This window comes from Scleropages formosus, chromosome 12, assembly GCF_900964775.1.
Source record: "Scleropages formosus chromosome 12, fSclFor1.1, whole genome shotgun sequence".
Lineage (NCBI taxonomy): Eukaryota > Metazoa > Chordata > Actinopteri > Osteoglossiformes > Osteoglossidae > Scleropages > Scleropages formosus.
In genome coordinates, this window is record NC_041817.1 from 8,066,227 (window position 1) to 8,078,729 (window position 12,503).

At 50.2% G+C, this 12,503-nt stretch overlaps 1 protein-coding gene across 1 annotated transcript in view; it reads left to right on the forward strand.

Moving 5' to 3' along the window:
- The first annotated feature begins 818 nt into the window (after positions 1 to 818).
- Positions 819 to 12,503, forward strand: part of LOC108940333 (G protein-coupled receptor kinase 5-like) — a 34,476-nt gene continuing 22,791 nt past the window's right edge. The window contains exon 1 of the mRNA XM_018762405.2: positions 819 to 1,466. Coding sequence (XP_018617921.1) covers positions 1,415 to 1,466 — 52 coding nt within the window. The 5' untranslated portion in view covers positions 819 to 1,414. The remainder of the gene's footprint in view (positions 1,467 to 12,503) is intronic.

Consider the following 12,503-nt stretch of genomic DNA (forward strand, 5'->3'; position numbering starts at 1 on the left):
GGAATATCCTGAATGTTCAGATCTCTTGGGTGCAAATATGTCAGATACATAAAACAGACCCCACATCCCAGGAGATGGCGCCTGATTCCTCACAGTTCAGTCTGTGGAAATAACTTGTTCATAACTTGCCATTTCTGTCTTTGCAGCCCTCTGCTCCTTCCCTTGTGGACTTTCTACCTTAGCGGCCTAAGCTCTTCTTACGCAAAAGCATCTCGGTACAGCTAATGCCAGCGGGCGTGTCGCTTGTTTACATACCTGTAAGTGAAGGGAACCAAACTTTTTAAAGAAGAGATCCTGTTTCCACACAGATTCAGCACCAGAGGATAATTCAAAGTACAGTCACTTGTCAAGGTTTATTTTGCCAGATAATTAGAAGGATTTGCTGCAGCCAGCAGTCACCACTGAGTGGGCTAATTAGCATATGGTCTTACTGATTGGCTCTGTGTATCACTGTACAACCACTTTATATACTTACCCTGCGGTACACCTCCACATATTACATAAAAATCACACATTTAGCCTTTGTGCTTGCAGAAATTAAAAAGGCTGAGCCAGGCTCACACAACACAACAGGTCGACAGGCGCGCGTACATGTTTTCAGTGGTAATTAATCTTTGTACTGTATTATTACAGCAATGTAACTTATTTACACGGCCATACTACATATTAGTTGCCACATGGCTTCGCGGTCACTTCGCGGTGCAGTGACCCTTCCCCTCCTGGCACGGCGCCGGGGATCCCGCGATCGGCTCTGTGTGACAGGCACACGTGTCTCAGGCCCCGCCCGCGCGTTCACGCCTCCTCTGGCAGCCCGAGGTGCGGCGGGAGACCGGAGCGGCGTGTCCGCTGGATCTGCGCGGGGTCTGCGCCTCTGGCTCTGCAACGGGAACGAGAAGCGCGGCGGAGCCCCCGGGAAAGCCCTGTGTGTGTGTGTGGAGCTAGGTGGGATTGACTGAGCGTGAGCCGTGCTGTGACCGCGCACCGGGCAGGAGGGGGTTGATCGCCGGGAGCGCGCTTCTCCACCTCTACGAAGCGAAGGCTGGCAGAGGCGCGCGCAGCTCACTCACTCGCTCTCTCTCTCTCTCTGTCTCGCTCGCTCGCTCTCTTTGTGGGCGAATGCAATGAGAAGCGGCAGCGCCCGGCGTGTTTAACGCAACGGGAGCGCGGCGCGTTCCGTTCGCGAAGATGGTCTTGGGCTGTGGAGCGCGGACGGCTCGATGCGAAGCATGTTCGAAAGGCAGCGCTGCCGCGCCGCTCTCCTCGTCTCTCGTCCCGACTACTGCTCGACGGCGCGCCCCCGTGAAAGGAGGCACTCGTGAGGGCGATCAGCAACTGTGAGCGTACCCGTACCCGTACCTGTACCCGTGCCCGTGCCTCTACGTGTACCTGTACGTGTCCCCGCGCAGCCACTCGGATGGACCTGGAGAACATCGTGGCCAACACGGTGCTGCTGAAGGCCAGGGAAGGTAAGACACGAGCTCGGAGCTGTGTTTCAAAACAGGCGCGCGCCGGCCGTGTGTCCTCCTCCATGTGTGCGTTAATAACGCCGCGATCGCGTGCGGGGCTGACAGTCCGCCTCCCGCGCGGACGCCGAGCCGCCGGAGACGCGCGCAAAATTATAGCGCTGCTCTTCTTTCTCACTACTGATTCATCCCCATTCACTGTGTTCCTGTACCGTGTTTTGCCGGGTTCCCCGGTGCCGTAGCGTGCGTGGTCAGGCCTGTTACTGACAGCTGAGCTGCGCATCGGACTAAAAGCTTAGTTCACTCAGTCCTCCGAGAACAACCGCATCAGCGTCTTCTTCCCGCACGACTTTCTCTTTTTTTGGTTCGAGAATAAATGATCCAACTTCTAATTCATAATTGTTCATGATTTTGGTTTCAGCTCTGTTATGTAAATGAAACGGAAAATGAAGCCGGTGAGAAATGCGCATCTGAGTTTGAGAGAGGAAGGAACCCAGTGAGCCTTATTTCGTAATTTTCTTCCTTATTGTGAGCTTTCTGCTTATTAATACAAATATTTTAGTTCGATAATTCTGTCCATTAGCTGATCATGAAGAAATACAACGGATAAATGTGTCCCTTTGCCACTGGTAGAAAATCTTATGCCTGCCTGGTTGTGTCAATCAATGTACTGTTGTTTGTTTTTTTTTTTTTTTTTTTTTTTTTTTTTTATTAACATTCTTAAACTTTCTTATTCATTTTTGCTTGCCAACTGCCCTTTTCCATCCAGAAATGCAATTTTACTCACATACCAATGTGTAAATTAATCATATATCTCTTGATCTTCCTATAAGATACACCAGGCTGCAATGCACTGTCAGGTGTTCGACTGACCTGTAACTTGCAAATGTTTTGTATGAAGGCTTTTTGCATGGTTATGCAGATGGGAAAATAATAAAACGATGCCTGGTTAATGCCTAAATGTTCCCGCACAGTTTGCTTCAGCTGTAGATGCCTCTAGTCAGAACTGGATCTTTTGTCAGGTATCGCTTTCTTTTTTTTTTTGAAATCATGTTTTTAGAAAAGGGGACAATATTCTGATCCCTCCAGTATGCGCACAGGACTTGTCGGTGAACGCAGGCCTGAATATCCCAGCGACTGTTACAGAATCAGAAAAGAATGCGTTGCGCTCTGAGAAACGGCCCATGTCAGGCACACTTTCGCTCATGCTTTGCATAGTGTAATTTGGCCACAGCAGCCACAGTCTTCGGCATTGACGCATGAGAGGGGTTTGTCCGCGGACCGTTCCAGAGGCCGCGGCTGAAAATCGTGACGGACGGACGGCGAGGAAGGACGGAAGCGGCGGAACTGAAGAACCGCCTCGGCCGCCTGCGTCCCTTTGCCGCGTGTTTATTTCGCGGTGCAAAATAGCAGGATTTGTACGAGCGGGCCTGGGAAAAATGCGAGGCTCGTGACCTGCGCGGGCCGCGTCATTCCGGAAACACGACCCTCCGAATTAGGGATCCTCCCCATTTGTTTCTAATAACTTTTAGTTTGTCGGTGACTTCAGCTGATGCCGTTCCGGTCAAACGGTTGAACGTCATGCCGCTGTGTGTGCTTCTCGTGTAAAGCCTCCGTTAGGGTCAGGGGTCGCACTTACGGTCGAGGAACAGCAAAGAAGATCACGATTAATCCCTATTTGCTTATGTCATGTTTCGACCGCAATTTGGCTACGGAGCTTGCATTCGACTGTCCAAATATTCACACAGACAGAGATAACAGGAAAGCGTAGTTTACGCTCCGCGCGCCGTGTTTACACTGCCCGGCCGACACTTCCGAAATCATTGAAATAAAGCAAAACCCGGGCTGTCCAAGCTAAACAGAAAACTGTAGACATCCTTAATATTTCTCTGCAAGGTTTGAGACAATGTGCGTCTGTGTATGGGTATGACTAACCAAACAACTTTGTTAATCGTGCTCTCGAAATAAGTCGTTCCCGCAGCCGCCGTTACCTGTGACTCGGTTACCAAGGGCAACAAACGGCACAAAACATGCTTGGTTAATGTTTACAGAAACATAATGCAAAAGCCTTCCCGCTAATTTGCTTGTGCATTATTTGCCCCGGACAAATCAGCGCAGGATGCCGGACCTGTTACAGCATCAGTGTGCGAGAAATGTCCCACGTGTGTAGCATCCACGTGGGGATGTGTATGGAAAGTGCATGTACGGCTCTCCGAAATGAGCTCAAATGTGATGTCACATTGTTGCTACGATTTTTTTTTTTTTACTGGATGGACACAAATTCACTGAAAAATGACCAGTAACATTACACATCCATCCAGCATTACACTTCCAACATTACATATCCGTGTTCCTCCTTAGGGGGGTGCGGTGGCGCAGTGGGTTGGACCAGGTCCTCCTCTCTGATGGGTCTGGGGTTCGAGTCCCGCTTGGGGTGCCTTGCAGCGGACTGGCGTCCCGTCCTGGGTGTGTCCCCCGGCCTTACGCCCTGTGTTGCCGGGTAGGCTCCGGTTCCCCGTGACCTCGTATGGGACTAGCGGTTCAGAAAATTTGTGTGTGTGTATATTTAGAGCCCTCAAACGCGAAAAGGTAAGCAACGCGGTCAGATTAGTGTTCCGCAGAGGCTCGGAGACCTGAAGTCAGCGTGTAAATAGTTGCACGTGGTGTAGCAAAACAATTTGCCGTTAATTTGTTTGCTGTTGGGCAGAAATGTGTACAGATAAAGGAAACCTTTTTTTTTTTTTTTTTTTTGTTTGTTTTTAAAGACAAGAACCAGATGTGATTAAACTGAACAAATGTGACGTTCACGCCGCGCTGGGGGCTGTCCTGTACGCGCGGCTGTGTTTTCTATAAGTTTTGAATGTGCGAGAGATATTAAAAGTGAATTATTCACGGTTCAAACGAATGGCTCCCTGAACTTTGTAAAGACGACGGGGGGGGGACGCTTAGGACGGAGCACGCGGAAGTGGAAGGCGGCCTTGCGACTGACCTCCAGGCCCACCAGGCACGGCACCCGCTGCAGGCTGGGGGACCCCGATGCTCCGAGCCAGTTAAACGAAAGTCCCGTTCCGCAGGAAACACCCAGTCATCACAATACTTTCCACCGTGGCACGCGCACGCACACACACTTACACACTCATGCACTCAGGGAAATGTGAGAAGAGTTTACTGCGGAGGTCAGCCTGGTGTCTCCTGCTCCCGCTATAATGCACCGCGTGCACTTCTCAGATTTCCTCGCCAAACTTCTGGCGTGCTTTGTTTCGTCGTACGCATATCTGTAACGCCAGCCAGAGATTCCAGAAGTTAACCTGCTTTCTTGGATTCTACAAAGTGCGGATGGGGCCGTTTTTAAAGTAAACCAAGCCTAATGTTTACGATAAAAAAAAAATGGTTACAATAAATCTTGGTGATTGTAAGATATGTGGTCTAACATGCTTTGGATTATTGGGATCGTTTCGTAACGTTCTTCGCTCTAATGCGTGTATATTTTTAGGACGTTGCTGGAAACTAGCTGTCCTTGCCTACGATGGACAATGAGCGCAGTGACTCAGCGCTGTTAAAACTGACGCTCGTCTTTTTTCGTAGCATGCGCGAGACATAAAAGGTGTTATGCGACGAAGCGCCGAAGAAGACGGGAAAACGTTTTTCGGTCGCATTCTTTGCATCGTTTTTCTCACGAGCGAACGTCCCGGCCTTGTTGCGGTGCTTCGGTGACGTGAAGTACGACTGATCCATTAATGCAGTTGCACATTTTTCAGTAGAGAGAACCTTGTTAAGGCCCTATGTTGAGTCCACTGTTACATGGCCCCTGAACTAATGATGCTGCTAGTCCTTATAATAACAATAATACTAATTCAGGTTGTAAGTTTTGTGCCACCTATCAGCCTATGTTCCCTTTCACAGCAATACCTTTTGGTCTGGGCATTTATTTGTCGGATCTGGAGCTACGTTTTGTTCTGATCTCTGAAAGGTTGTAAGTTGAGTACTTACCATATACATCCTTGTCTACATTGGCTGCTAAGGGTTTTTCATTGACATTTCCTCCTTTTGGGGATGCTCTTCTCCAGAGTCACTTACATTGTTAAGCTACTTACAGTTATTTGCCCATTTGTACAGCTGGGTAAGTGTGTGCTGCAGCAAATTAGGGTGAGTATCTTTCTCTAGGGTACTAGAGGTGGCACTAGGCAGAATTTGGACCTCTGACCTTTGGGTCCAAAGGCAGCAACGCTAACCACTGCGCTGACAGCCGCCCCCAAAAAACCCTCTTTAGACGTAGGCAGCCGTCCAGTAGAAAGGCCACCTCTGTTTGCCAGTGACCTTGCTCTAAGTGTCAGCCCTCCCTTCTGGCGCTGTTGGCCGCTATTTTGGCTAAAGATACATCTCTCTTGGAGGTATCCTTGACTTCATTATGGAGTGCGAAAGCCGGAGCCCCTCGTTGTTTGGAGAAAGCAAGACGGGTGGATGTAAAAGCGAGGCGGGGAGCAGACGCAGCGTGAGCCACCACGTCTTTCTCCAAAGAACAATGACAGCAGCTACAGGCTATTGTATATTAATACAGCTATAACTCATTCACTGCTTATCCTAAGGCAGGGTCCCAGTGGGCAGGAGCCCCTCCCAGAAGCGCAGGGCGCTGGGCTGTGCGGGATGCACCCCGGATGGGATGCCGGTCCATTCCAGCGTACATAACTTTGCATGAATATTAAATTACATTTTTGAAAGCTGGAAAGAAGATGTTTGGAATGAGACCCGAACGCAGAGTCGCATGCTGCTGGCACACCGGGGAGGCTTTTGCAGTACCGAACGGTTCAAGAAGCGGAACCGAAAGTCGCTAGTTGAGGTCCGAAAAAGCAGGGTTATTGTCGAACCTCCTTTCTAAGCTCCCAAAATGAACATTTTAAATTTGTTGCCTTTAGATTAAGAGCACATACAGTTGAAGAGGCGAGGGGGGAAGCATGGTTATCTTCTAAAAAGCTCTGTGGTGAGCTCTGTGATAGAGGCCTAGACTTGTAATCATCTTTATTTTTTTTTTTTTTTTTTTTTTATATATATATATATATATATATATATATATATATATATATATATATATATATATATAAGGGGGGTGCGGTGGCGCAGTGGGTTGGACCACAGTGCTGCTCTCCAGTGGGTCTGGGGTTCGAATCCCGCTTGGGGTGCCTTGCGGCGGACTGGCGTCCCGTCCTGGGTGTGTCCCCTTCCCCCTCTGGCCTTACGCCCTGTGTTACCGGGTAGGCTCCGGTTCCCCGTGACCCTGTCTGGGACAGGCGGTTCTGAAAATGTGTGTGTGTGTGTGTATTTATTTATTTATTTATTTATTTATTTATTTATTTATTTAAAGTTGGTTGACGGAAGAGGACCGGGTCACGATGACACAGGGATAAGATCAGTATACCAAGGAAATACAAACACACGCAGATACGTAGTACAACTCTAGGGCGAAGGGCTACAGCACTTGGCACCAAGGAGTTCCTCTCTGAATGGACTTGTAGTGGAAAGGATATTCTTCTTCGTTACAATAACAGCATTTCTTGTTCAAGTTATAGGAAGAGGAGTGAACTAGAGCAACCCAGTCCCTTTTTTAAGTTTTACGTTCTCCGTTGAGCACCTTTGAGTTTCCTGTGTTAATAGCCCCAGCTTTTTTGTCTTTCTTTTCAAGACGCTTAAAATCCTTGCTCTTCATTACATTTAAGTTCCAGGTAATACGTTTAAGTGGGAAAACTCCTCATTTTGCAGTGGAGTGAAGGTGTAGCCCTACTAATACAGTCTGTGTTAGCAACGAAAGCCCATGGACAGGAAGAGTGAGCCACGCACACAGAATGCAGAAAAGAGGAGAAGGCGCAACGTCAAATGTGAAAAGAGCTTCATGGCGCGGGTTCGGCCCCGGTAATAAATCGGGGGCGTCCTCGGCCCATCGCTGCCGTTCAACGATCAGCTGAATGAAACTTTATTACTTCTATTTGCTGAATGGTGTTAAGCGTTAATACAATCCCCCCGACGCTGGTGGTGGTCGAGTCCCAGGACCCCAGACTCTGAAGGCAGGTGCACGAGCCTTGGTGGGCGACCCCGGGCGCGAGCGCTGCTCCGGAGGTTGATCACTTCCGGGGGGCCCGCGGAGAGGGAAGAATGCAGCCGCTCTCGGCTTTGGCCGCCTCCTCCCGCCGCCCTGTCTACGACGATGGCTCTTATCTCGTCTTGACCATTAGCCTGCGGCAACGCGCCATCTGTCACCGACCCAAGAGCGCATTTCTTTAGGCCGCTCTGTCCCTGCTCCTCCCGCAAGCATATGTTTTCTTCGGAGGTGGGTATAATGTACGGCTTTCCGCTCCACAAAGGTCATCTTTACACAAAAAGCATGTTTTTGTGTCTTAATGAAGCTTTTGGACGCTACGTGCGCATTACTTTTGGATTCCTACTCCGTATACATTGGGCTGTCAGTCGTGTTCCCGCAGCTCTTTCCCAAGCTCACGGAATTAGCCTGTGCTCTATTGTATTTTCTCCCTCCATTTGTTTAGGCGAATGTTTATTCTATACTTCCCTCAGCCCCCCCGTCTTGTGTAGTTGCTGCCAATTCAGTGTTACGCTTGGCTGACTTCAGTGTCCTCCGGTAGGTGCCAGGAAGCTATTGGCTAATGGCAGCGCTCACTTTATAGAAAGCCGTAGACGGGGCACAAGAAAAATCTCGCAAGAATCGCCTTTTAATTGCTAATCGGCCGGCAGGTTAAGCCCGCTTTTGTAGACGCAGGGTGTCGGGTTTCGTTCCGCACTACGGGGTAATTGTGGTGCGACTGTGTTTTATGTAACACCTTTGACTCAGATTTGGACGTGCCTGTCTGGATACGTCCGACTGCTGGGTAAACAGTCGCTCGGATACAAAGGCCGGAGTGTGCGCTTTCTGTTGCCTCTTATAGAGTTTTGAGCCATGACATAATGCTGTAAATCTTTATTGGGCGATGACTGTAGGCTGCTGAGGGAATGTCGACTCTACTGGGGTTACACCGCCTTTGCTTCCTTTTCGGGCTGTTTTAGCGCGTGGCCGGCGGTGCGGAGCAGCGGCGTTTTAATTTCTGCACCTAGGCCGAGACGAGGCCGAACGGAGCGGCGCGTAAAGAAAGCGCTAGAGCAGGTGATTGTCGCGAATCCACCCCGTGGTCCGGGGAGGTCTGTGTCTCCGGGCGCAAAGCCGCCTTCCCCTCAACCGCGTTCTCCGTGAGGTAACCTCCAAGAAACAAATTCCAGATGTATTCGCTGTCTGATCTTTGCTGTTTTCCGTTATTACCGGGATACCACGTAACGCACCCAAGTGGAAACGTGGAAATCATAGTTAGAAACAAACAACCTGCAGCTAAATGTAAAGGGGGGAGGCTGAAACTGAGTTGCACCTTGAGAAAAAGCAACAGGGTGTAGGCATGCATCATAGTGACTCGGAGAGCACGAACCCATATGGATGTGGATATGGATATATATATCTGAGGGTATAAGAATGTCGTTTCACGTCCTTTTATCGCTGTCATTTCAATTATTCTGAAATGTTAAGCAGAAGCCTCTGTGGCAATACCCACAATGCATTGTGGCACAAGGATAAGCACCATGTTCTCATTGGCCCCACTGCTGACAGAAAACACACCGAATACTCTAGCGCGTGTGTGTGTGTGTGTGTGTGTGTGTGTGTGTGTGTGTGTGTGTGTGTGTGTGTGTGTGTAAATATACAGTATGTACATATGTAGATACGTAGAGTGAAATGCCACAAGTTCCTGATGTTCCTTTTGATGTCTCGAGCTCAAAAACCTGTTTCAGGAGGAGATGAATAGCCCTGTGTATCTCTTGAAAAGCGCAGGAAAATAAACCGGAGCTTTTCCCATCTTTGGAGCTCTGCTGGCTGGGGTAATGGCACTTGACATTCACGACGAAACTGAGACGGGAGACGTCTTGAATGGCGTGTTTTACCGCTGAGAATCGAGGGAGGATCGCGCAGAAGCCCGCGGTCGCGTAGAAGCCGATATTTGGTGAAGCGGCGTGGGCTCCAGGCGCTGGTTGACGTAACGCGTGCGTGAAGGTGTTACGCCTTCGTTGTTTTTGGGGATGTGCCGTTTGAGGAAGCCTTGCGTCGGACTGTTGTGTGCTGAAGGCTCGCTATCTACGCAGCGGAGCAACGTAACACACAAACACACACACACACACAGTGGGCAATTTAGATTCCCAAGTTCTTCTAATGCTCTGCATGTAAAACATGACAAGCGTGGAAATGTTGAGCTTGACGTGATTGAGTGTGGCTGTCACACCCGTGCTGCACTGTGAGATGCTGGAGAAACTGGCGTCACGAACACAACGCTCTTCTGTAAGCTCGGAACAAGCGTTTGCTTTCCTCCAGTTCTGCGTATTGTTGACACTCAGGTCTTCAGGTCTTCAGCACAAATCTAGTACTAGAAAGGGCACCTAAGTGAAGAAATGGCACCCCCCCAACCCCTGTCTCATTTATTTAATGAGCACCAAGTGGCAGTGTGTGGAAGAGCAGTTGCCCCCTTACACTTCATAACTGGTTGTGCCACCTTCAGCTGCTGCTTTTGGACCTAAAGGTTGCAGGTTTGACCCCCACCTCCAGCTGTAATACCCTCAAGCGAGGTACTTACCCTAAAATTGTGAAATTACCCAGCTGTATAATGGGTAAACAGTTGTAAGCAGCTGAAAGCTGTAAGCTAAATGAATAAACTGGAGATGAGCAACGATAAAAGCTCATTCCCAGTCCGAGCTCCCGGTCCGTCCCAAACGCGGACACCCCTGGTCATTGCCGAAGGCCTCGTTGCGGTGATGCTTCTGGTGACTTGGGGGTGTTTACATATTCCTATTGTCTCCTTTCCATGATTTTATCCTGTCCTAGACGAAGTAGCTGTTTTCACGAACGGGCGACGCCTCTGTGCTTTCCCTCCGCTCGCCGCAGCCGTTAAGCCGAAATTGACGAAGCCGCGAAAGAAAAGCGTCTGGTACGCACATCCTCCGGAACCGCGGGCGCGCCGCCCCTCGTCTCAGCGCAGGTGGAGAGGCTGCATGGCATTTTTCACCCATGCTTGTGTGAACAGGATGTTATATAGCAGCTCGGAAGGAAGAAGCGTTGGGGTGGGGAGGGGAGGGGAGGAGGACCATGGCATTTCATATCTTGCATGAAAGAGCAGGCATTTGTTCCCCAAGATGCTTCTGCTTCACTCTCGTGGTCAGACGGTGTGACGGCCTGTAATGGCTCGTGTAACGTTTTTCTGTGCATTAGTTGAACAAGCACGCGGACGTGTAATGGGTTCGGTGGCAGGCCGCTCCGTGGGCTCTTACGTTAGCCGAGGAGACTCCTCGCGCGCGGCTTCTGTAATAGGAAGTCGAGGCTGAGTGGGAGGAATATCTGCCGCAAGAGCCCAAGATAACATGATTTTTCAGACTGTTTGTCACGAAAACAGTTTGGCGTTCCTCCGAAGGCTCCGGGAGACTCTCCGCCAGCGCGCCTCTGTGCCTTCGGTTCGTTGGCCGACACGGCGCGTCCGTTTACATCTCCTTCGACGACGTCTTCAAAGCATCATCGCATACAGCAGAGGTTTAAAACGCTGAGCTGCATGTTATAAATCTGTAGCAATTTTTATGCAAGACGCAGACGGAAAAGGGTGCTCGTAAAACCATTTTGCGTCACTTTAAATTTCGTTTATGCGTTAACAGTTTGGAGGGGGGCGCGGTGGCACAGCGGGCTTGACCGGGTCCTGCTGTCCGGTGGGTCTGGGGTTTGAGTCCCGCTTGGGGTGCCTTGCGACGGACTGGCGTCCCGTCCTGGGTGTGTCCCCTACCCCCCAAGCCTTATGTCCTGTGTTGCCGGGTTAGGCTCCGGTTTGCCGCAGCCCTGTTCGGGACAAGCGGTTTCAGACGTGTGTGTGTGTTAACTGTTTGGTTTTACCTTCTTGTGGCTTATACTCGAACTCTAAAAGAAAACTTTCCCGTCGCCTCGGATGCAGCCTTTTTGGGGTAAAACAAGCAGCGGATGATGCAGTGGTTACAGCCAGTTCCTTGCACTCGAAGGACACAGGTTCGAATCTCACCGTGTTCCTCAGTACCTCGTACTTACCCTGGATCGATACAGCAAAAGATGTATAAAAGGGTAAATCGGTGTTAGTAGCTTAATGTGAAAAGTTGCTTTACAGGAAAGCGTCAGCTGCATGAATGATTAAATGTAAAAAAAAAGTGCATAAAAGCTTTTGCACGGGGGCAACGGTGACATCATTCCCGTCGACGACTGATGTCCTCTGAGGTTCGTCAGCTTCCGGCGAACATGTAGGCGAAGGCGGCGGTGGGCGCGGTTGCCGTGGCCGAACGTCCCGGACCTTTGGCGGGTCGCGACGGAGGGGCGGCGAGAGGAGGAATGGGCTCGTGGCCAGAGAAGAACGGTTTTCAAAGTGGAGGAAATGGGGAACAGCTGGAGGCAGAGCCCCGAGTGTGGAGCGGGGAGGTGTAATCGCTTTAACCCCGTTTCCTGCCTTCGCCAACCTTCCGTTTGCCTTGTTAGTGTGACCCCCACGTTGTTCACAGGCCACGAAGCACATGCTGCGCTGACCTTCTCCAGGAACCCGAGGATCGCCTCTTCAGTCCGAGGCTCTCTGCTCTCTCGGTTCTCTCAGATCCGCAGGGCGGCAGCGAGTTCAACGCACGCCAGTATCGAGGATGTTTAGACGTGCAGGCAGCGCGGCTACCGCGGTAAATGAGGACAGTGAACTCTAAAGAGCGGGACATTTCGAGTTCCGGCAGGAAGTCAGAATCTGGCCTGCTTTGAGGGAACCCTTTCGGACAAAAACCGCGCAAATCCCGTTTCGTGGGGTTAAAAGACGGCCATGGCGCTGTCGCATTTCACTTGTTCTGGTTGCGTTGATCAGCACCCCGCCGGCAGCTCGGTCAGAGAAAGACGCGCAGGTTAGGCGTCTACTTCAGAACTAAAAATCAATCTTATTTTTTCAGTAGATGGAAACCATACGTGAATGACGGGACTCTTGCAATTTT